The sequence below is a fragment of the Muntiacus reevesi genome, chromosome 2 (genome assembly GCF_963930625.1).
Source record: "Muntiacus reevesi chromosome 2, mMunRee1.1, whole genome shotgun sequence".
NCBI lineage: Eukaryota > Metazoa > Chordata > Mammalia > Artiodactyla > Cervidae > Muntiacus > Muntiacus reevesi.
The window spans coordinates 200,828,886-200,854,963 of NC_089250.1; the positions used below are offsets into that span (position 1 = coordinate 200,828,886).

General features: G+C 38.7%; 1 protein-coding gene across 7 annotated transcripts in view; it reads left to right on the forward strand.

The window, feature by feature from the left end:
* TNRC6A (trinucleotide repeat containing adaptor 6A) overlaps positions 1-26,078 on the forward strand; it is a 216,217-nt gene that overhangs the window by 121,815 nt on the left and 68,324 nt on the right. For 6 of the 7 annotated variants that reach the window (XM_065924516.1, XM_065924519.1, XM_065924518.1 and 3 more), the window contains exon 3: positions 23,002-23,089. The exons of the other annotated variant lie outside the window; for it this stretch is intronic. In XM_065924516.1, coding sequence (XP_065780588.1) covers positions 23,002-23,089 — 88 coding nt within the window. The remainder of the gene's footprint in view (positions 1-23,001; positions 23,090-26,078) is intronic. 7 annotated transcript variants of the gene reach the window in all.

Here is a 26,078-nt window from a genome sequence, read left to right on the forward strand (position 1 = left end):
CATTTAGAATTTAATTAGGGGACTTGTGCATTAATTACTATTGTAAATGGTTGCAGGCATTGTGTGACTCATGATTGAGGCGGCCCTTATGGCGGGCTGTCAAACTGTTTTGGCTTCCCCGTTATTACTTTGTAACTCAAATTGTTGCCTTTATAAAAAGATACTATGTCTTCGCTCTTTTTTTTTTTTCCCCAACACATTGTAGTCAGGCGGATTCTGTTGCACTGGAAACAGTTTTGCCCTTGAACTTTACCGAGCATAGACTGCGTTTTGTTTTCTTTTGAAATACATTTATATCTACGTTCGGTCTATGCTCCTTTTATCAGGTGGTAAAATAATTTAAAATCTGTTCCCAGTAAGTGGTTCTCACTCCTCTTGGACCTGAGTGCTTTTGCACTGGTAACTTAAATCATCACCACAAAGCGGTTTTTTTTTTTTTTGTTTTTTAAACGATGCCCCTGTGAAAATGTCGAGCTTTATTGAGCTGTAATTGCTTGAGCATCAAGGCATTTAACTCTTTTTCACATTCATATTCTGATCTTACAGTCCTTTCCTTTCTTTTTCGCCGTTTTCTTTTGCATCATATTGGGACACTGAGAGAAACTTCTAGATTAACCTAATCACTGAGCAGCTTTTACTTGAACGAAATAAAATAAAAATTGTCTGTCTCAGGTCTTAATGTAGTTTGTGCTTGGTGATTGTAAGTTTTGTGTTTGTATTGAGGTCTTAACAGTCACAATTCAAATCATCTGAATATTTTTTCAGCATATAGAATCATTTCAAATTGCTGGTCTTTGGGGTCATATAGATATTAATTTGTTAAACTGGTCATTAAAGAATCTGTTCAGTCGGTGAAGGATGGTTGTCATTGGCTTAGCAAAGAAGAGATATTCTGTTATTCAAAATAATTACAATCATTTAAAGTAAATTAAGCTTGATGTCGCTGACTAAACAACTGGATATTTAAGTTTTGTTGTTAAAAACTATTGACATTAAGATATGAAACCATTAAATAAAACAGGTTGAGTTTTTAAGATACACTTTCAGAAAGGAGCTTGGAGTGTCAGTCTATTTCTCTTTCTATTTTTGCTTTGTCAGGTAACTATCAGTATAATTCCTGTGGAGGTTTTCTGGAACGTAATTAAAAATTGTTTCTACCACAGGTATAATTTCTATATGCTATTACACTTGGATAGAACTTGGAGTCTGTATCACCTATGTATCAAGAGTTTGAATCCCAGCTTTGTCACTTAACAATATGACCTTGACTCCAGGCAAATCACTTAGCCTCTCTTCCTAATCTGTAAAGCGAGAGGTTTGGGCCTGCCAGTTGCCAAGGTCTGTTAGGCCCCTTGGGTTTTATAAAAAGGAGTCAAGTGTTGTCCCTGGCCACAGACTCCATGTACATTATAGCAGGAAGGCTGTAATGGTCTTATGAATAACTAACACCCGGTAAAGGATGCAAGGGTCAAAAGAAGATACCATTCCATTCATAAATTCAAAGATCTTCAATTGGTTAGAAGGAATGAAAAGGAAAAACAAAAATAAAGGATGTTATAGGCCAGTGTATACCAAGGTCCCTGTGTGAGGGGAACATTTCCTAAAGGTTAAAAGTTTTCTGAGGAGAGAGAGAGAAGATTAGGTGGGCCAATGCTTCCTTTCAACTCCATCCTTAGCACTGTGCTTCTTTTTTTCCAAATAAGGAGAGTGTATTTGTCTTTACCCATTTGTGCCTCCCCAGGAAGGCATTATCCTATACTCAGTGAGTAAACATTTCTTGCCCATCTTATATTCCAAATGCAAGACTAGGCACTAGGGAAGCAAGAATGGCAGTAGCTGAACTTAGCGGATGTTTTCTGTCTGCCTGGCATACTTTGAAGATCTTAGATCGACTCATCTGATCCTGAAACTCTGAGGTAGGTGCTTTCAGGATCTCCGTCTCTGTTTTACAGGTGAAGACTTTGATGCACAAAGAGGTTAAGTAACTTCCAGGAGGCCACACCACTGGTAACTGCAGGAGATGTTACGCTTTGGACCGTACTGTGTTGCCTCACAAGAGGCATGGTTCTTCACCTCCAAAAAAAGTGAAAGTATGTTTGGGGAGGCAGAACCCACATATACAGGCAGCACTCCTAGATAAGAATTTATCATCATGGGCACTGCGAACCTCTTTTTTTGGCTGTGCCACCAGGCATGTGGGATCCTAGTTCCCTGACCAGGGATCAGACCCGTGCCGCCTGCACTGGAAGCTCGGAGTCTTAACCAGTAGACCCACTGTTGACATTTTGACCAGATCATTTGTTGTTGTGAAGTCTGCCCTGTGTATTATGGGATGTGCAGCAGCATCAGCCAGGAGTGCTCACTCAGGTGTGACAAAAAACGTCTTAAGACATCGCCAGAGGTCCCCTCAGGGGTGAAATCACCCCCGATGTTCTAGATCTTCATGTTTCCTGAGTATAACCAAACGTGGATTTTTAACATTAAATCCGTAAGTGTTCGATGTCTTTTGTAATACTGTGGGACTCCAAATTCCCACTGTGTAGACCCCCTGTTTGGAAGCCCTTCCAGTCTCTGAATGAATGGCAGACGTTTTATTGCCATTCTCCGTTTCCTCTGCTCAGCTACAAACCCTGGAGACGGTGTGTCAGGTAGCCAGAGCCAGTTAAATAAAATTGGCACAGTGGATAAGTTTGGTTGCCCACATGAGGTCAACTCTCTTTTCTTAATTTACTGTTGGCCTTTAAAATGGTCACTTTTTGTCAGTATCCTGGCATTCAGGAGACAGAACTGTAATGTCTAGATACGGGAGATCAGAACTGGAACTAAATTTTAAAGACTGGAATCCGCTTTAAAAGGCAGAGAAAAAGGCAGTGTAGGAACAACAGCAGAATTAAAGGTACAAAACCCAGAAACTATAGAGAATTGTGAAATAGCAGTAAGTAGTTCAGTTGGATTGGCGTGTGAGGGTGAAGGCAGGGGTAGAATTTCTTGAATATCCGGTGGAGGATATTTTGCATAAATCTTACATTGCGGGAAGCTATGAAGCTTTTAGGTTGGGTGGTGATAGGATAGAAAAGTGATAACTAGTGATATGGGTAAGAGGTGAGGACGACCTGAATAAAGTGGTAGTAGAAAAGCAGGAGTGTGATTACTCAAGATGTTGAATCTGGGGTTTGGCACCTACTTACTGAGATTAATTATGAGAGGAGTCTTGGGACTTCCCTGGCCATCCAGTGGTTAGGAATCTGCCATCAAGTGCAGGAGACTTGGGATCAATCCCTGGTTAGGGAACTAAGAGCCTACGTGCTTTGGGACAGCTAAGACCATGGGCAGCAGCTACTGAGTCTTCGAGCTCTAGAACCTGTGCACCACAGCAAAGACCTGATGCAGCTAAATTTTTTAAAATTTATTTTTTTAATTTAATTTTTAAAAAATTTAATTAAAATCCACTAAATAGACAGGGTTTTCCATTTTGGGTAAAGGGAAGATTGACCCAGCCTCTGAACAAAATAAGTGTGAGAACAGACAAGGTTTGGGGAAAAAAGATGATAAATTACGGTTTATGGTTGTGAAAAAAAAATCCCTTCTAATTCAGTGTATCTAACTTAAAAAGTATACATGTGTGTGTATATATAAAGTAAATTTATATATAAATTATGTAATATATATAAGTACATATATAAAGTAAATTATATATATATATACACACACTCATATATACATAGGAAGCCAAAATGATAGAATCATTGTGTATTTAGGTCTAGACCATAACACCAGCCAATATTTGGATCCCTTCATTTTCCAAGTGAGAAAGCTGTGGTCAAGGTTATAGTCTCTAATAAGTGACACATCTGGGATTCAAACAGACCTTTTGACTCCTAGGGTACCTTCAGACTAGGCGGTATTTTATATTGCACAGTAGGAAAAAAGGTAACTTTGGTTTTTTCTTTCTTTCTGAAAATAGAATAATTACCTCAATAGACTATTTTGGGACTATTTTACTAATTTAATGTAGTGTGTGTTGTCTAAAGTAGAAGTTACATGCTTTATGGCATGCTGATTTTTTTTTTTTTCCCTAAAACCAACCATTAAATGCCATCACATGAGAAGTTGTTAAGGATGCTGCATACTGTATAATGTAGCATCTAAACTGGAACATTTTTATCTGAGACACCTTTACCTGGAACATGCTAGCTAGGAAAAGACTAGAGAAAGCAGGTGTGAACTCCCTAGATAAGGTGCTCTTGGAATTCACCCAGTTTATTTGGGGAGAGAAGCTTCTGATTTTGGTCAGTGTTTGCGTTGCTTTCCTGCAGTGTGCTTTGTAGGCCAGCAATTTCATGTTGATAGGTTTCTTTCTAGCTTTATTTGGAAGCTGTGTGGTACATCAGTTGGTAGAATAAATGAATTATAAAAGGTAAGCTTAATTTTAAAGTGTGTAACAACCCTCTATGGAAATTTTAAATATAAACATTAAAAAATCTGAGTACCATCCTGTAATCTCTTGTGAACTTTGGTGTCTGAAATAAATCTGCGAGTGGAAGTTACCACCCTTTACAGCTCCATTTCGTGACAGTCTCAAAAGTATTGTCCACAATTGGAAAGACTTAAATAAATACGGCTGTATATATTCTGGTCAGGTTAACTTATGATTTCTCTCTCAAGATCAAGAAAATGTCCTTCCATTTAAAAAATTTTAAAAATCATCCTAATCTTAATTAAAGTAGCAAGAAGAGTGCAGTGAACACTTGTATCTCCACCTAGGTTTACCAGTTTTGCCACATTTGTTTTATCATGCCCTGTCACCCCTAAAGAAAGAACAAGGGCATTCTGCGTGACAGCTACCAACTAGATCACAGTTGGAGAAGTTTAGCTTTGTTACAGTGCTATTTGGTTCATATTCAGATTTTTCCAGTTGTGCTAATAATGTCTTTTAAATTGTATTTTCTTCTTTTTTCTCAGTTCCTTAATCCAGGGTTGCATTTAGTTGTCTTCATTTTCTTCCATGAGGAGCAGTTCCTTATCCATTTCTTCCCCATTCATGACATTAACATTTTGGAACAGTCCAGACTAGCTGTTTTTGTGGACTTCGGTTTGGATCTGTGCTGTGGTTTCTGTGTGATTAGATTCAGGTTAAGCCTTTTGGGCAGCAGTGTCATGTAGATGCCGTGTTTGTTCTCAGGACATCACATCAGGTGCCCTCCCCCACCACTTGGAAGGAAATTAACTGAAACTTTACCCAGCACTTTTACCTTTACACTAACTCAATGTTTTGTTTTTGTTTTTTTCATTTTAGGATGTGCCAAACAATTAGTTGAAGCTGAGGTATAATTTTAAATAGTTGAGGTTACAATAATTACAAGTCTTTTTTAAATTGGCCAACTGTAATGATTGCAGCTTTTTTGAAAGGTTATTCTGAAGATAACTCTTTTATTGTTAGACATAAAAGTTGTGTGTTTTTGGCTTTTCACCTGTAATAAACTGATAACCCTAGTAAGAAAATGAAACATTGGGCTGGGCTTGTGATTTGCTTTCTTCAAAGCCCCCATTGAAATTAGAGTGGCATTGTGCCACTGAAACAGTTTTTCATCCTGAATTCCGCAGGGACCACAGATGGTATGAAATAGTTCAAAAAACTGAATGTATGCTTAAAAAAAAAAAATCCTTAGAATGCTTCAAAGATTTGTGGCTCCCCAAATATTAAGAAACATTGTGTCATAGGGAGTATGATAGAGGAGCTGAATAATGTGAATAAAGAGATTTTTAAGATTTAAAAAAGAGAAAGTAACATTTGATTAAGGCATGGTTTCTCTAAAAAATAAAAAAAACAACCCTCAAAGAGCAACAATGTGAAAATAAGAGTTGACCCTCAGGGAGTTGGTTCCAAAACCCCCAGCCCAGCCCATTCCAAAATCCAAAGATGCTCAAATTCCTCATATAAAATAGCATAGTATTTGCATATAACTTACATACTTTCTCCCTTACATTTAAATCATCTTTAGATTACTTATAATATTTTATTCAATGTAAATACTATGTAAGTAGTTGTAAATACAGTGTTAATGCTATGTGAAGATTTCCCCATGTATAGCAATTCAGGTTTTTGCATTTTAGAACTTTCTGGAATTTTTTTTGATCCTTTATTGATTGAATCTGAATTTGGAACTTGGGCTTTGGAGGGCCAACTATATGGTTTAAATGTCCTGTCAAGGTGGTCTTATTTTTAAAATGAATTGCATACTCTGTGAGCTGATTATGAAGCAGAAATCTGTGTTTCCACTCTTTTAACAGGGAAAAAGCATTTTGAATTTTGGTGTGGTGTGTGACCATGACTCAGCTGACTTCGCGTTTCAAATGGAATGTTCAAAACAGATTGAAACTTGGTTAAGGAATTTTATACTTTGAACCTTACAAGATATTTTCTGTAAACAGCAATTGATTAGACTTTGTATAATAACAAACACGATGAAACCAAGTCACTGGTTTTGCTGTTTTTACTAGTAATTTTGAGTCAGCCAGCATTGATTGAACCGGCTTGCTGCAGTGATACTGAATATCTTTTACAATTTTGATACCTGTGTTTTGTTGACTTTGGTCTCTTTTTTCTCTTACTCTTTTGGAGTATCCCCATAAAACACTAGGACATATTGCCGTGTGGTGTGAAATATGCACTAATTTCAAATGTGTTTTAAGCATTACTTCACCGTGTTAGGAGCTTCCCTGGTGGCTCAGACGGTAAAGAATCTGCCTGCAGTGCAGGAGACCCAGGTTCAATCCCTGGGTTGGGAAGATCCCCTGGAGAAGGGAATGGGAACCCACTGCAGTATTCTTGTCTGGAGAATCCCATGAACAGAGGAGCCCAGTGGGCTACAGTCTATGGGGTCACAAAGAGTCAGACACAACTGAGCAAATCTCTTGTTTGTTGCTGTGTTAATTGACTGTGCAAGGGTGTCAGAGAAATGTGTTTTACTTAATATTCTACCTGTGAGTCCCTAGATGATGTGAGGCATATAAATGAGAATCTCACTGATAAGACAGAGGGGAATGTAAAATGTGCCTTCTCTACATTGCTGAAAGTTAATCATGCTCAAGCTGCAGTTCTCAGCCTGTCACTTAGTATTTCTTAGAAACCGCTGCCGCCTCCCTAGTGACTCTGGAATTGAAGCCCAAACTCTTGTCTGTGCTAAGCTTATCTGTTTAGCTTTATCCCTTCTACCTCTTGCTCTGTCCTCAGTTCGTCCTTCTCTGAATGTCCTCTTCAATTTATCCCTCAAAAATTTTTTTTTCTAACACTTTCACATAGCATAAAGTTCACCCTTTTAAAGTGTGTGATTCAGTGGTTTAGTTTATTTACAGAATTGTGCAATCATCACAGCTACCTAATTCCAGAACATTTTTTATACCCCCTTCCCCCCACCCCTCAAAAAATAACCCATGCTTGCTATTGATCTCTCCCCCTTCACCCCATGTCCAGCCTCTGGGAAACCACTAGTCTCTACTTTGTATGGTTTTGCCTATTCTGAACATTTTGTATAAATGGAATCATAATATGTGACCTTTTGTTTTGCTTGTTTCACTAAGCATGTTTTTATAGTTCATACATGTTGTGGCATGTATTAGTACTCCATTCTTTTTATGGGCAAAAAATAATCCATTGTGTAGCTGTACCACATTGGGTTTATTCATCCATTCATTAGTTGGTGGGCATTAAGGTTGCTTTCACGTTTGGGCTATGATGAATATATGATGCTGTGACCATTCATTTACAAGTGTTTCTGTGGATGTATGTTTCCAGTTCTCTTGGGTATGTACCTTGAGGTGGAATTTCGAGGCATATGGTAATTCTATGTTTTAACTTTCTGAGGAACCACCAAGCTTTTCCAAAGCAGTTGCACCCATTTTCCATTTCTACCAGCAGTGTATTTCATTTTCTCCATATCCTCACCAATGTGAGTGGTATCTTATTGTGATTTTTGTTTGCATTTCCATAATGACTGATAACACTGCACATGTTTTCATATGCTTACTGACCATTTGTGTATTTGACTTGGAGAAATGTCTGTTCAAATCCTGTGCCCATTTAAAATTTAGTTATATTTTATTGTTGAGTTGTCAAGAGTTCTTTGTATGTTCTAGATGCAAGTCGTTTGTTGGTTTAATGATTTACAAATATTTTCTCCCATTCTGTGGGTTGCCTTTTCACATTCTTGATGTCCTCTGAAGCCCAGACATTTAAAATTTTGGTACAGCCAATTTGCTGTCTTAAACTTTTTTTAAAAACTTATTTATCTCTAATTGGAGGGTAATTGCTTTATAATATTGTGTTGCTTTCTGCCATACATCAAGATGAGTCACAGCCATAGGTGCACATATGTCCCCTCCCTCTTGAACCCTGCGCCGTCCAGCCCTTTAGGTGGTCACGGAGCACTGGTTTGAGGGCCCCGTGTCAGACAGCAGGTTGCTGCTGGCTCTGTCTGCATATGGGAATGTGTGTGTTTCCATGGCATTGTGGATTGTCTCAGCCTCTCCTTCCCCCACTGTATCCACAGGCCTGTTCTCTCTCTGTATCTCCGTTGCTGCCTTGCAAATAGGCTCATCAGTGTCATCTTTCTAAATTCCATATGTGTGCATTAACACATGATATGTCTTTCTGTTTCTGACTTCACTCTTTTTTAATAGGCTTTAGGTTCATCCACCTCATTAGAACTGACTCTAATGCATTCCTTTTTATAGCTGAGTAGTATTCCATTGCATATATGTACCATAGCTTCTTTATCCATTCACCTGTTGATGGACATCTAGGTTGCTTCCATGTCCTAGCTGTTGTAAATAGTGCTGCGGTGACCACTGGGGTACATGTGTCTTTTTCAGTTGTAGTTTTCTCAGGATGTATGGTGGAAAAGGAAATGGAGACTCACTCCGCTATTCTTGCCCAGCAAATTCCATGGACAGAGGAACCTGGCGGGCTGTAGTTCACGGTGTCGTAAAGAGTCAGACACGACTAAGCAACAAATACACACACAGGGTAGGTGTCCAGTAGTGGGATTGTTGAGTCAGGCTGGTTTTAATCCTAGGTTGTTTTTTTTTTTTTTAAAGAATCTCCATGTTCTCCATAGTTGCTGTATCAGCTTACATTTCCACCCACAGTGTAAAAGGGTTCCATTTTCTTTACACCCTCTCCAGCATTTATTGTTTGTAGATTTTTTGATGTTTGCTGTTCTGACAGGTGTGAGGTGATACCTCATTGTAGTTTCGATTTGCATTTCTCTAGTAATGAGTGATATCGAGCATTTTTTCTTGTGTTTGCTAGCCATCTGTATGTCTTTGGAAAAATGTCTGTTAAGGTTTTCTCCCTCTTTTTGATTGGGTTGTTTGTTTTTCTGGTATTGAGCTACATGAGCTGCGTGCAAATTTTGGAGATTAGTCCTTTGTGAGTTGTTTCATTTGCTATTATATCTGAAACATTTTTGAGTGCACATCTCAGTGAAGTTAAGCGCGTTCACGATGCTGCCCCACTGCCCCTGCCGATCGCCTCCATGACTTCATCCTGCGGAACAGACGCTGCACCTGTTAAACAATAACTCCCCATTCTCTCCTCCCCGCCACCCTGGGAACCACCATTCTTTCTGTCTCAGTGAGTTTGTTCTAGGTAACTCATGTGCACGGAACCATAGTGTCTGTCCTGTTGTGACTGACTTATTTCACTTAGCAGAATATTCTTAAGGTTCATACATGTTGTATCATGTCATGCGATTGATTTTTGTATGTTGATTCTATATCCTGCAGCTGTGGTGAACTCATTTATATAATTTCCTTTCCATTCTTAATGCCTTTTATTTCTTTTTCTTTTTTTTATTGGAGGATAATTGCTTTACAGTGTTGTGGTGGTCTCTGCCATACAGCAACTCAAATTAGTCATAATTTTATATATATATATATATATTCCCTTCCTTTTGAGCCTCCTCCTCCACTTATTTCTCTTGCCTTATTTTCCTAACTAGAACCTACAGTAAAATGTTGAATAGGAATGGTAAAAGTGAACATCCTTGTCTTGTTTCATCTTAGAGAAAAAGCATTCAGTCTTAACCATAAGTACAATGTGAACTGTGGACTTTTCTGTAGATAGCCTTTATCAGATTAATGAAGTTCCCTTCTATTCCTGGTGTGAACATTTTTGTCTTGTTGGATGTTGTCATGTGTTGGATTTTGTCAAATGCTTTTTCTGTATCTATTGAGATCATGTTGTTTTATCGTTTGTTCTGTTAATGTTATATTGCATTGATTTTCTTTCTTTTTTTTTTTTTAATCCAGCTAAGTTTCTCTGGCATATGGGATCTTCCTGGGTAAGGGATCGAACTTGAGTGTCTTGCATTGTCAGGCAGATTCTTTACCATTGAGCCACCAGAGAAGCCCCTACATTGATTTTCACATGTTAAACCAGTTTTGCATTCCTGGGATAAATCTCACTTGGGCATAGCATATAGTTCCCATTATATGTTGCTAATTTCGGTTTATTAGTCTTCTGTCGAGGATTTTCGAGTTTCTGGTCTCAAGGATTATTGATCTATAGTTTTCTTTTGTGACATCTTATGTCTTTTCGTACCTGGTGTGGTCTGGTCTGAAATCTGGAGTCTTGAGCTGTTTGCTTTGGCACCTGCCTTATTCTGAATTGTGCATTAATAACTGTTTCTATATTTCCAGTTCCATTTTTCCTTTTTCATTTGTTTCCCATTTTTAAAAGCATTACTTTTGATTGCACTGAGTCTTGGTTGCTACACTCAAGATTTCTCTAATGAAGCTGTGTGGGCTTCTCTCTTTGCAGAGCATGGGCTCTGGAGTACGGGCTCAGTAGTTATAGCCCTTGGGCTTCTTTGCTTCAAGGCATGTGGGATCTTCACACACCAGGGCTTTAACCTGTGTCCCCTGCATTAGCAGGAGGATTCGTAACTTTTGGACCACTGGGGAAGTTACTTTTCCAGTTTTATTAAGGTATGATTGACAAAGTCAGTTCCATTTTCTTTTCTCAGTGCATACTGTGTGTGTGTGTGTGTGTGTGTGTGTGTGTGTGTGTGTGTGTGTGATTGAGATTTAATTGACATCTGACTTTGTGCAAGTTTAATATGTACAGCTTGCTGGTTGGAAATATTTATATACATGTTGACCCTCGAAAAATGTGGGTTTGAGCTGTATCGTCCCGCTCATCTGTGAATGTTTTTTCTTCACTAAATACATACTGTCGTATTACATGATCTGTGGTTGGTTGAATCTGTTGATGTGGAACTGTAGGTTTGAAGGGCCAACTGTAAAGTTTTATGCAGCTTTTCAACGGCATAGGGTCTGTGCCTGTAATCCCTGCCTTCTTCAGGGGTCTGCTGTGTTCCAGTAGGGTTACCACAGAAGTATTAGCTGGCACCTCTCTCAGGTCACGTAATTATCGTTTCTTCTTTGTGATGAGAACATCTAAAACCCAGTCTCTCGGCAACTTTGAAACATACAACACAGTATCATTGGCAGTAATCACTATTCTGTGCATTAGATTTCCAGAACTTATTCCCCTTAGTTGCAAATTTATTTTTCCCTTTAGTTGGAAGTCCTGTTTAACAACATCTCAATTTTCCTATCCCCTGGTCACTAGTAACCACAAGTTTGGTTTTTTTTAGAGTCCACATGTAAGTGATAGTCATACAGTATTTGTCTTTCTCTTAACTAATTTTACTAAGCATAATGCGCTTAAGGTTCATATCCATGTTGTTGCAAATGGCAAAAGTCTTCCTCAAGGCCAAATGATATTCCTTTGTATGTATATACAGCATCTTCATTCCTTGATGGACTTAGGTGGTTTCTCTGTCTTGGTTATTGTGAATAATGCTGCAATAAACATAGGAATGCAGGTATCTTTTTGATACCCTGTTTTCGTTTCTCTTGAATATAAATCCCAGAAGTGAGATTGCTGGATCATTATTAGTTGTATTTTTAATGTTTTGAGGAACCTCCATACTGTTTTCCTTAGTGGCTGCACCAATTTACATCCCCACCAACAGTGTTCAAGGGTTCTGCTTCTCTCGGTGTCCTTGCCAACACTTGTTACCGCTTACCTTCTTGAAGATAACCATTCTAGGAGGTGTGCCGTTGCCATTTTCTACTGTGTGCTCTCTTTTCTTTGGTCGCAATCTGCTTTGTATACTAACATTAACTTAGTGCAGTGTTTTGTACCTAGTCTCTGCTGGCTGATGTTTAGTATACACTGAGGTGCATCTCTTAAGCACTTCCTCTGCATTACTTAATTTAATCTTCACAAGACACTTCTGAGGGAGGTACAGTTTAGGACCTCTTATAAACGAGATGGAGGCTTTAGCGAAATTAAACAAGTTGGCTTATACAGGTCTGTAGTGGAGTTGAGATTTAAACCCACTTCTCTTTTAGGTTCAGAGCCAGAGCTCTTAACCACATGCTGTGCTGCCCAGGAAATGTCTGCTTGAATAGACTGGATTTAAACTGGTCCTTGAAGTAGAAGGTGGGTAGGAGGAGGAGTGGGAAGAGTGTGTGGTGGTGGATGGGTTTATGGTGTTGGTAAAAGGCAGGGAAGCAGGAATTGGTATTTAATTGGAGTACCTGGTGCTGGGGGAGTACAGTGCAAGTAGAACTGGTTTTTGTTCCCAGAGCAGTAATTAGTTCTATTTGGAAGAGTGAGATTGACATCTGAAATAATTAGAAAAAGAGCATTGTTTAATTAGAGGTCAAGAGTGAGTTTTGTATGAGTTGGAAAGAATTATGAAGGAACTAGTAATTAAGTTAAGCCTCAAAAGAGGAGTGGATTCAGGAGAGTTGTTTAGCAAACCAGATTTTGGATTGGATTTTACCATTGTTTTGTGCTGTAACACTTGTAATCCTTTACTAGTATTATTTTATTGCTCAGATTATGAGGCCAGTAGAACCCTCTTTCAAGCTCAGCTTCCTACTTTTTTAGGCATTCCAAACTATGTATCATCTGGATCTTCATGGCTATCTTATCGTATCCTATTTTTCTCTTCATTCTTAAAAGGAATATATGCTGACTTTGAACTGTGCTTTAAAAAGTTCAAAATCAAATGCTATATAGAAATATACAGTATTGCTGCCACCCTGACTTTTGTCTTCTTTTCTCCACATATTTCTGTCACGAATAGGTATTTTTATTAGTTTCTCTGTGTGTGTGCTTCTAGAATTTCTTTATGCAAATACAAGCACATGGGGAAATATATCTCTTCCCCACTTTCAACATGGAAGGTAGTATGCTGAACCCTTTTTTTCCCAGTTAACTGTGTACCTTCCAGGCCCTTTCATGTCACACCATGGACACCTCATCTGTTTCACAGCAGCATATTGTTCCATTTTGTGGATGTATCAATATTATTTAATGACTCTAGCATTTGCAGGTATGAACTACCTATACCTGTAAACAAGCTTCTCTCGTGTTACCTCATTGATTATTACCTTCCCTGATACTTTTGTTCCCTAACCCCTTTTCTATTTTCAAATAAGTACTGGTCTTCCTTATGTTGGGCTTCCCTGGTGGCTCAGATGGTAAATAATCTGCCTGTAATGTAGGAAACCTTGGTTCGTTCCCCGGGTTAGGAAGATCCCCTAGAGAAGGGAGTGGCTATCCACTGCAGTATTATTGCCTGGAGAATTTCATGGACTGAGGAGCCTGGTGGGCTGCAGTCAGTGGGATCACAAGAGTCGAACACGACCGGGTGACTAACACTTCCCTTATTTTTAAAAACAAAAAACTTCATTTCTGTCTTGTATTTTTCATATCAAGGCTGAATTTTTGAAAATATGATCACTCTTAACCTCTTTTGCAACATTCAGTTTCTGTCTCTACTATCTGGTGAAATTACAGCTTTGTAGGTTACCAGCAACTTCCTGTTGTGTGGTACTAGGCTGGCTTTGGTGATTAATTTGGATGTAGGAGGACAGAAGGAGGGAAAAAGGAAAGGCTGATGAGCAGATAGGGAAAAGCTGGGAGAAAACAATAAGGGAAAAACAGAGTAAAGGAAAATGTAGGTGAACATTTTTTGCAGAAGATGTGAAATTATTTTCATAACTAATTTGTAACATACAGTTGGCTTCTGTGTGAAGATGACCTGCCTTACAGTGATTTGTGACTGATAGGCTAGTTGAGTGCCATGGAAAGTTACCCTCTGTTTTCTCTTATTTCCCTTGTGACTCAGCTGGTAAAGAGTCTGCCTGCAGTGCGGGAGACCTGGGTTTGATCCCTGGGTTGGGAAGATCCCCTGGAGAAGGGAAAGGCTACCCACTCCAGTATTCTGACCTGGAGAATTCCATGGACTGTATATCCATGGGGTCGCAGAATCGGGACGTGACTGAGTGACTTTCACTTTTTATCACTTCTCTATTATCATTTCTAATAGCAGAGCTTCTATTTAGAAATCTTTGCTTTCTACAATCTGAAGTTGTCATTAGCCTGTCTCTCTTTTGTCAAATCTTACTGATATTGTCAACTGTTTCAATCTCTTGTGATTACCTTGGATTTCTTCTTTGCTTTTCACTTCCACTTGCCCCCATCAGGGTTCGGGACGCTGCACTCCACGTGGATCACTGCCGCAGGCTTCTCACCCTGTCTGCAGGTTTGTGTCCTGCTTCTCCCCCGCGCTTTTTCTCCCTTTTTCTGTCCCAGTCAGCACCGGCTCCAGACACTGCCTCGCTGGTGGGTCTCCGTGCTTCGCTGTGTTCATGCCGTTTTGTGCTGCTTGCCTGAGAAAGCCCCTCTCTGTCTCTGTAGAAATCCTGACTCTTTTCTAAGTCCCAGATCAACTTCTTACTTCTCCCTGAAGCTTTCCTTAGCTGTAACAGCTCATACGTATGTCTTGTTTTCCTAAACTTGCTTATAGCCTCTACCAGAAATTTCACGATTTCTTGTTTCCATATTTCAGGCATGTTCATTTGTTGTTCCTACAAAATTATAGTTTAAAACAATGAATTCTACTAGAGTTCTCCTAGTACAAAGCAGACTGCTTGACTTATAGGAATCCCCAAGCACATCCTGACTGATTTATTGATTAAACATTGTGTGGGTTGTTATTAAATAATTTTGGATGCAGTGAGTCAGATCATCCAGGTACCTTGAGGGTCTGCTTCTTTGCTATGTTGTGGATATGCACTTTTAAAAATGGGATTTTCTTTTTTATTTTCTAACAAATGATATACACTGAACTGGACCTTGACCTTTTTTTTCAGCTCAGCAGTGTGTCTTAGAGATCTTCTCTTATAAAGCCATGTTTGTTGGGGGGTCCCCAATGTCACCTTCAGTTTTAAGAATACACTAGGAAGGCTCACAGGATTCAGCATATAGTCATTCTTATGGCTGTGAATCATAAGAATGAAAGTATAAAAAACAAAATCCGTAAAGGGAAAAGGCACGATGGTCAAAATCTGGAGGAAGTAGGAGCCGGCTTCCAAGATTTCTGTCCCTGTGATGTCACACAGAATGTGCTTAATTTCTCTAGCATCAAATTATGACAACATGTCTTAAGTGTCTACCAGGAAAGCTCATTAGAATTTCAGTGCAGAGGGGTTTTGTTTGTTTGTTTGTTTGTTTGTTTTTTAGGGGCTGATTGTGTAGTTACCATGTACAGCCAGCCCCTAAAAAAAGTCCATTGGGTTGCAAAGAGTCAGACACGACTGATGACTGAGCAACAATACTGCACAACAATGTAGGTACCTTCTGCCTAATATGTACCAAAATTCCCAACCGCCAAAACAGAGTAGGCTTTTAGCAAGCCTATGTTGCTTGTATATTAATTTGGGATTGGTGGGACCCTCCCTGAGATCAAGTACCTTGACCCCAGTCAGGGGCCAGTCTTGCAGTCCTTTCTCAGGATCGTGGTCTCAACCTGCTATGCTAATAAGAACTTTTTCCTGCACACCATGGAAATCTGTAACTCCCCTCCTTTAAAAAAAAAAACAAACTAATTAGTGTGTAATATTTCAAGGTGTGAGTATATTATGGTTTAACTTTGCCCTGTTGATTGGTTTTTAGTCTATTATTTTGCAGTATCTATCTATTTTTGTACATTTTCTTTTGTAGAGGCTTCGATTGAAATTGATTAGTGACATTTAAAAATTAACTGTTAACAGATACCTCCAAGTTGTTCATCAGAGGTCCTTGCTAGTTCATGTCCAACAGCAGTTTACAGGAGTATCCTTTGGAAGTGATTGCTTTGAATGATATTCATGTTGGGAATGAAGGGAAAGCTGACAATGAAGAATCGGGAAGAGCAGGTCCAGGAAGGGCCTTCTGGATCCCAGACTTGCTGCCATTAAGGACACTTGTCTTGCCCTTTGTCTTCCCAAGATTCTTGGTTCACAGGCTCATCTCCTTTTATCTGTCTCTAATCTCGCACCTTGCTGCCTTACTCATTTGAGTGGAGACTTGTGATTGTTTTTGTCTTTTATTATGGAAATTTTCAAACATACACAAAAATAGAACAGAATAAAGAGCTTTCTGTACCCATTACCCAGTTTCCGCAGTTGTCAACATTTTGTCAATCTTGTTTCATTTTTTTCTCTTTTCCTGTTTTTGGGAGGATGGAGTGCAGCCTAGAGTAGTGAAAGCAAATCCTAGACATGGTGGTTTTAAAAGCATTCATTTTTGGTACTAATTTACAAAAATAGTGCATGTTTACCATAATATTTTAAATAGGGGTTTTCTTTTTAAAAAACAGTTCCTGTAAATAGTTGGTTCAGTTGTGAGGTTCCTCTGATGTTCCTAGTTCAGGAGGGTATACAAAAAGAGACAACTTTTAACAAAAATGAGCTAACACTGTTCACAGTTTTACAAATTGCTTTTTTCCATTTAACAATGTTAGGGACATTCCATCAAATCAACAAACAGGTCAACTTATTTTTAGTGCAATGTGCTGTGCTATTATTTCTTTACTGATGGACATTTCAGTTTTCCGCTCATATGCATATGGCCTTGTGTACTAGTGCCTTATTACTGTAAGATACATTCTGAAGCATGGGATGGCTGGTTAGATTCTGTGTAACTTTATTTGTTTATTGGCTGCACCCTGTGGCATGGAAGATCTTACTTCCCCAACTGGGGATTGAACCGTGCCTCCTGCAGTGAAAGCTCGAATTCTTAACCACTGGAAGGACCATTGGGGAAGTCCCAGATTATGTGTAACTCCAAACTGTTTCCACAGTACTCTGCAAAAGGTTATAGTAATTTCTGCCATTAATATAAGAGAGAGCCTCTTAATTTTTCATTTTTGCCAGCATTAAATATTATTACCCCTGATCATTTTTACCAATGAAATTAGTATAGTTTTTTTGCCTTTATTAGAAAGAAAACCCAGCAATTTATTTTGGGAAAAAAGTATTGAGTTGGCTTTATACTAGGAAACACAAAAGCTTGGTTCAGTACTAGAAAATCCGTCAACAGAGTTAATCATACCAGTGATCAAAAGTCAGAAATTCTATAACCATTTCAGTAGAGACAGAAAAGAATTTTAACAGAATATAGCATGCACTCATGACTGGACCTCCCAGCAAACCAGAAACAGAGAACAGCCTTTTACTTTTAAATATTGAAATTTAATATTAATACTGGAAAACTTTTAATATTTAAGTTTTTGAATACTTACTCACATGGCTGAGAAACTTAAATTGAATGGAAAGGTTTATACGTTGAGCTCTGCCTTCCCCCATGTGCCTAGTTCCTTCTGCCCCCTCCCCCAGTTACTGCTCTTTTAGAGTCATTTTATACACATGCAGGCGGATATGAATACATAGCCTCTCTTGTACTGTCAGGCACCTTTAATTTTTCATGAGTGTTTTTTTTTCTTTTTTTTTTGGACAAGCATTATTGCTCACTTCTGAAAGCTTTTTAGCTGCCTTCATGTTTCTCTCTCTCAAAAAAAAACTTGAACTCCTCAAACATGGACATTTTAGCTCTTCACTAGTTGTTTATCCCACATTGCCCTCCCACAAACATTCACAAAATAAAAAATACTAGAATTGCTGTCCTAAGTATCACCAGTGCTTGGTCCCCTCTTGTTAAAACCGGTGGCTGTTCAGTCTTTGTCATTGACTCTCTTGCTGTTCTTACTCCTGATTATACTCGCATGGTGTTTGGAGCTCCAGTACTTTGAATCTCCTGTAGTATGGGGTTGGCCAGAAATTTCCTTCAGTTTCCTATACAGTGGTTCTAGTAGTTCTTAAGTTGTCTTTAACTTCATTGGAAATAGTTTTGTAAGAGTCTGTTATGACAGCTGTCCTATCAGTGTGCATTTAAAAAAAGAAAGACTTACCAACGTTGGTGAGTTTTGTGTAGCCATTTTAATATTGAAGATGGAAGAAAAATGCAATGCTTTTAGCATATTATAGTTTATTATTTCAAGAAAGGTAAAAAACTGAAATGCGAAAAAGGTTTGTGCAGTGCATGGAGAAGGTGCTGTGGTTGATCTAATGTATCAAGAGTGGTCTGTAAAGTTTCTCATGCTGGAAATTTGTCACTGGATGCTGCTCCACCCTCCAGTACTGGTTGAAGTTGATAGTGATCAAATCAAGACCTTGAGAACAATCAATGCTATGCCATGTGGGAGATAACCAGTGTACTCAAAATATCCAAATCAAGCGTTGAAAATCATTCACACCACCTTGACTGTGTTAATCACTTTGATGTTTAGATTCTACACAAGTTAAGCAAAAAAAAAAACCTTGACCATGTTTCTGCGTGCAGTTCTCTACTTAGATGTAATGAAAATGTCCTGTTTTTAAAAGAAATTATGGTGGGCGATGAAAAGTGAATACTGTACAATAATGTGGAATGGAAGAGATCATTGGGTAAGCAAAATGAAACACCACCAGCCACACCAAAGGCTGGTCTTCATCCAGAGAAGGTGATTTGTTTATGGTGGGATTGGAAAGGAGTCCTCTATTATGAGCTCCTTTGGGAAAACCAAGCAATTAATTCCAACAGGTGCTGCTCCCAGTTGTTGTTTTAGTCATTGAGTCATGTCTCTCTTGCAACTTCATGGATGGTTGCCGACCAGGTTCCTCTGTCCTGTCCATGGGATCTTCCAGGCAAGAATACTGGAGCTGGTTGTCATTTCCTTCAGGGAATCTTTCCAACCCAGATCAAACCTGCATATTTTTTGTCTCTGAGCCGCCAGGGAAGCCTAACTGCTCCCAGTTAGACTAACTGAAAGGAGCTTTTGACAAAAAGTGTGCAGAATTAGTCAACAGAAGACTCATAATCTTCCATTAGGGTAACACAAGACCACATGTTTCTTTGATTACCAGGTACAACTTGGCTGGAAAGTTCTGACTCATCCGCCATGTTCACCAGACATTGCATCTTCAGGTTCCTTTTATTTTGGTCTTTACAAAATTCTCTTTATGAAAAAAATTTCACTTCCCTGGAAGACTGTAAAAGGCACCTAGAACAGTTCTTTGCTCAAAAAGAAGAAAAGTTTTGGGAAGATGGGATTATGAAGTTGCCTTGAAAAATGGCAGAAGGTAGTGGAACAAAATGGTAAATACACTGGTCAGTAAAATTCTTGGTGAAATGAAAAATGTGTCTTTTACTTAAAAACTGAAGGAACTTTTTGGCCAACCCAATACATTCTATTTCAAGTGTTCTTACAAAAGGTGGAGGGAAATAAAAGAATTGTGTATGCACAGAGTCTGAAGAAAAAAGTAAGAAGATGTCTCACTTAACCCATTTAAAAGAAAAGGTTTTATTCTCTGTTGCTTCTGAAAAGAGAGTTGGTCCTTGACTTTGAGAAGTATTAGGGTGTAGGGGAAAGGGAAGACCATGGCTTTGAGAACCTAGATTGGAATCCTGACTCCACTCCATACTAGCTGTGTGACCTTGGACAAGTCCCTTAACCTTTCTGAGCTTCAGTTTCTTCATCTATATGAGGGCAATCTGTCCCTAACATTTTTTAAAAAGTGACAAATGGGAAAATATCCATAATGTGCCCAGCATAGTCACTGTAATGTTCTAATGACTCAGGTTTGTTCTCATTTCTAGACCCAGAACTTGCGTTTTGAGATGTCCTGCTGCTAACTTTTAAGGGGAGAATGATTTTGCTAACTAGATTGTTCTCTTTGTGGAGCTCATATCAAATATGGACAATGTAGACCTATCAAATCCATCAACTCTTACTCCTTTTGATAGATAAGGTAAACGATAGACTGAAATATTTTGAATGAATTTCTGTTAGCATTTAAATTCTGGAAGTCAGTCTTTGGGCACAGGTGGTTGTGGGCGTGTGTGTGTGTATTTTTTCCAGTTGCCTTTCTGAAGGAGATGTGGGGAAAGTAGGGTTTGTTGTAATGACAGTTTTGAAGAGAGCTTTTGTTTCTCTTAGGCTTTGGGTGTCTACTGATACTGTAATAGTCTCATGAGGAAAAATGGTGCATCTTTTAAGTACTAAAAAGGTCATTTTTGGTCAGCAAAATACTTGCTAATGTCCAAAGGTCTTCAAAATGAAGTTTGAGATGGATGAAAGAAATTCTAGGTAAATAGTAAAGGAACATCCCATAGAGTAAAATTACAGAATAAGGACTTGTCTACAATTCACAGGCAAACACAAAGAGCAAATGCTAATGATTCCTGATGTTTCTGCATAAGTGACCCTAAATATCTTAAAAGTTGAATGAATACAGTCTTTCACTGAGAATTGGTGAGAGGGTTCCTAACTAGGCATTTGAGTGCTTACTCAAATGTGTTAAGAAAGCATTCTTCACTGAAACCTGATAAAAAGGTGATGAAACTGATGCACTTGGTAATTTATCCCGTTTCTTCTTAGTGCTGAAAGAGTTTTAAGTCTGTAGAGCTAGTAAACAGCTGTGGTTGAGTAACATAACAATGATGTAATTTATTTGCCTGTGTTTACTAAAATGCTTTTTTTCCTCTTATGCTGTAGCTATCTCAGGCCTTGACTTCTAGGATTATAGTGTGCAAGCTTGCTCGCTTTCACTGCCTCCCTGACCCAGAATGCTAGCGAGTGAATCATGGTTACACTTGGCTTGATCAGCCACAAGACAGTGCTACTTTGAACAAAATGGAATGAAAGACAGCAACAGTTATCACCCTCTTCTCCCAGCTTCTGATTTTAGCAGCTGTAAGCTTAGCTTTACTAGATTATCATCAGTTTTACATAATGTCACTCTTCGTTTTTCACCGTCTCCCTACAGCTCCTCAATTTCTTCCGTCAACAGAGCCAGCTTAAGTTTTGGGTAATCTCAGTGTGAGTGTACCTGTAGCAGCCCTTCTAGTTTCTTATGTATTTGTCTGTGCTTTCTCATTATATCTTCTACTGCATCCCCACTGCCATATGCATTCCAGCCTTAATGAATTATTTTACAGTTTTCCAAGTGTCTAGTTCCTGTTTCTTGAACCATCTCTGCCTGGTATTGATAATGACCCCTCTGGAAATCTTCCTCAAGGGCAGAATTAGGTACTTTTCCTTTGTGTGTTGATTTTCTTCAGATGTCTTGTGATTTTTGGTTGTCCATTGATATTACGAATGAAGATTAGATTCTAGAGTAATTAACGTAGGTGACGAGTATGTTTCCTCCAATTTTGTGTAGATTTCATTACCCAGTAGCCCCCTACATTGAAAGGGCTGGAGGAGTGTTGATGGGGAGCCCCGTGTGTATGAAGGGTGTTGACGGTCGGGCTTTGCTTCAGTGGGTGTTTTTGGTTACAGGCTGCATTTGAATGCATTTGCTCCCTGCGGCCGTGTAGCCGTCCGGGAGCGCACCCTGGGGGGCAGTGTTGAGTGGGTGGGGCCTTTCTGCTCCCTAGGCAGTCCTTACTCTGCCTGTGAGTGCTGAGCCAGCTCTGGTCTTGGAGCCTCTCTGGAGCGGCACCAGAGGGTGGCACATGCAGCCATCTATGTGTTTAAACACATTCTCTGTGTTTATTCTTAGGTTGTAGCTTCCTTTGCTCTTGTTCATTCATCAGCTGTGAATAGATTTAGTACCTTTTCCCCTATCATTTTGGTGGGTGAGAGCAGAAAGGAGGAGACAAACACATTTGCCCATTCATCTTGAAATCCTGAGCCGGAAGTTCTTTTGCCAAATTTGAACATTTCTGATTTTAAGAACTGAAACGAACTTATATTAGTGCATTATGGATTGTTTCCCAAGTGTTGATAGAATAGTTTTGAATGTCTATAGGATATGAAGTTAGTATAATGCTAAAATACAAGTCATCTTTTTATGAATAAGTTGTGTTCTAAAAAAAGGTATGAAAACAGAAAGCGACTCACAGACTTACAACTTATGGTTGCCAGAGGGGAAGGGATGGTTAGCAGTTTGGGAAAGTCATGCACACATTGCTGTATTCAAAATAGGTAACGAACAAGGACCTACTGTATAGCACATGGAACTCTGCTCAAGGTCATGTGGCAGCCTGGATGGTGGAGGGGAGTTTGGGGGAGGATGGATACGTGTATGTGTATGGCTGAGTTCCTTCACTGTTCACCTGAGACTATCACAGCATTGTTAACTGGCTCTACCCCAATAGAAAATAAAAAGTTGAAAGTTTGGGGGGAAAATATGTATCAAGTTTTTAGAGCAAGGAAAGCTGAAAATATGCCAGATACTGGTCTGGAGAGGGTTGGGTGGATGGGTGGTTCCAGGCATTGCCATGAGCTACTGAAATAAGATAACTCTGCTCCTGAGATGTTGTTTACATTTCTAGAATTGGAGGGAGTTGTTTGTCTGCCAATGTAAAATTTGCTAACTTTAAGTTATCTTCCTTACTATAACATTAAAGCTCTACTGCTTGTGACTTACTAAAGAAAAGTACTGTTCAGTGGCTGTATACTTAGATTAAGGTTTTAAGTTGTGTTTTATATTAATGAATGATAAATGAATAATTTGCCATATCTTCTAATAAGAGTGAATATGAATCTATATGCAACATTACTGTTATTCATTCATTTTGGGAAAGTTAATTGCAACTGTGTGGTTCAGGGATTTAGTGCAAGAAGAAGAACAGTTGATGGAAGAAAAGAAAAAGAAAAAAGACGACAAGAAAAAGAAGGAAGCTGCTCAAAAGAAGGTAGTATATGTATAAACTAATTACTTATATTAAGCAGTTTGAACATAGATTTAAAAAGAAATTACTCTTATTGGATTACTTAAAGCATTTGATTTAATGTTTTAACTTCAGTGGTATTTCATTTTAATATTTAATGTCTTTGAATATTCATAAACATTAATGTGTATACAATTTAATGCATAGTTATTTGATCTTGCCAATAATTTTTTTAAAAGGTAAGTCCTTTCATAGCTCTTCTTTTCAATTAGGTGTTCCTAGGTTTTCATAATACTTAACATCATTTTATAGTGAGAAGAGCATGGAATTTGTGGCTTTCTAGAGGAGTTGGAGTCTGGCTGTCACACATGGCATACAGAAGGGGGTAACCTTCAACCTTATTTAGCCTCTCTGGCCTTAGTTTCCTTATGTTTTGTAAAATGAGAGTTGAATTAAATAAGATAATGTAATACGTACACATAATAGGAAATAGTAATGGAAGTAGTAATAAATATAATAGGAAATAGTCTCAGTTTTCTTTTCCCTGTTTATTTAGTACCTAGGCTCATTGTTTTTTTAATTTGAAGGTTTTGTTAGGGTATATATGTATTTTTTTTATATTTTAAAGTTTATTTTTAATTATATTGATTTTATATACAGTAGAATTTTCACTTCTTGGTGTACAGTTCTGTGAGTTGTGAAGCATGCTTAGAATCATATCATAACCACTGTCACAATTAAGAAACATAAGGTTCATTACCTAAAAAAAAAAGTTTCTCATGGTATCCTGCTATAATCAAAGGATATTTAAGAATACGCCTAAGACATAAGTGCTGCAAAAAAATCTTTAGCCAGTACATTAATCAAAAATTATAACCAAAGCAACACAAATTGCAGAAAAATTAAAAATGTCTGTAAAGATTTTTACAAATTAATAGTAGAGGCTGACGACAGTTTACTGAGAAGGACACTCATCTCCTACTATGTTGTTTCAGGGACTTAAAAATGTTCTTAAAGACCCAGTGAAGATACTGTTCCAGTTCTGTATTCTAATGAAAAGTTATGACTTTAATTTTTAAATACATATCTTTTTGTAGTAGCAACTGGGTTTAAACTATAGTAACAGAATTATCTCCCCATTATTTAGTAGGGAAAAACTCAGGGTACAAAACTATGGCAGGTAGGGAGCTACTGAAGCGCAGAGAGAAGAGTTTAACTCAGCCTGAAGTGGGGTAGAAAGACAGGGGAATTTTCTTAGAATAGAAGTGAACCAAGTGAATGAGGAGCAGAATGGAAAATGGTTCCAGCAGTAACTGAGAATTAAGTGTCCATAGCTTGTATGTGTTAAAGTACGGGTTTCGATTGGAAGGAGTGGTAGGGAAGGGGCCAAGTGTGGAAATGAAGCCAAGTGTAGAAATGTCAGGGGACAAGACTGGAGAGGCTGGCCATAGCTGTTGGCACTTCTCTCATTTTGACCGTTGGGTGGCCAAAGACGTTTTAGTAGAGTGACATAAAATTTTCTGTTTTAGAATTGTATTTAGAACCTTGACCGAGTGTAGAATTGGGTTGGGTAGAAACTAGAGACTGTGATAATAGTGAAGGGACTATTAAAAGCATCCATAACGTTTGTTTAAAGGATATGAAGGAAGAGTAATTTAGATTGACCCTCAGGTTCTAGATTGAGTGGCTAAATACATCTTGAAAGTGAAAGTGAAGTTGCTCAGTCGTGTCTGACTCTTTGCGACCCCATGGACTGTAGCCCACCAGGCTCCTCCATCCATGGGATTTTCCAGGCAAGAGTACTGGAGTGGGGTGTCATTGCCTTCTCCAGGGGATCTTCCCGACCCAGGAATCGAACCTGGGTCTCCCACATTGTAGGCAGATACTTTACTGCCTGAGCCACCAGGGAATCTTAGGAGAAGTTTAACCAGGTTGGGGGATACACAGAAAGGGGAAAAGAAATATAATTCAGTTGTGGACTGCAGAGTTTGGGTTACAGTGAAGCCAGTAAACTGGAGAAGGACAGAGTACAGAGCACCGAGTGAGTGATGAGCTGAGTTGATTTAATAGGTGACCCTTATTATTGGTCTTTGGTTACTCAGGAGTGAGAGGGAAAGATGCATTGGTGGTTGGTAGGTAAGGTTTCGGATGATTCCTAGTATATAGTTTTGGCATTGGTGATGTCTTAGGCCTCTGTTAGAGGCCTATTGGTATAGGACAGTCTTTGCTCAGGATTTGTTGTGAAAAAAGTTGTATCTCTGTAAGTCTAAGGTTGGGAGGAAGCCTTATCATACTCTTGTTTGAAGACCAATTACTTAATGAAAAGAGAGTCTTAAGAAACTTGAGATTTATTGAGAAAGATGCTAGGGTACACTTTGTGTAGAATCATTAGTTTGGCATGCATCTGAGTGATGGCATTAGGCCATATTGATCCCTGTTTCTAGAGTTCAATGTTTAGCTGGTAAGTTTAGGGTGTATGTGACACAACAAGAGGCCTTATTGTATAATGAAACATGTTAATTTGGAATTCACTCTAATTACTGAGGAGATTCTAAGAAAGGGAGGAGTTACCCAAATGATTTCTTTAAATATTCTGGTTTTTGTTTTTGTTTTTTATTTAAGAAATAGTTGACATACAGCATTTTAGTGCATGCTAAGTCACTTCAGTCATGTTCGACTCTTGTGACCCCGTGGACTGTAGCCCACCAGGTTCTCCTGTCCATGGAATTTTCCAGGCGTGAATGCTGGAGTAGGTTGCCATTTCCTCCTCTAGGGGATCTTTCTGACCCAGGGGTCGAGCCCAAGTCTCTTAGGTCCGCTGCATTGGCAGGTGGATTCTTCACCACGAGTGCCACCTGGGAACCATTTTAGTAGTTTCATGGATACAGCATAACGATTCAGGATATGTGTCTGTTGTGCAGTGATCACCACAAGAAGTCTATCTAGTCATGTTTTTTTTCTTGTAATGAGAACCTTTAAGATTTTAAATACTGTATTTTAAAAATATGTGAGT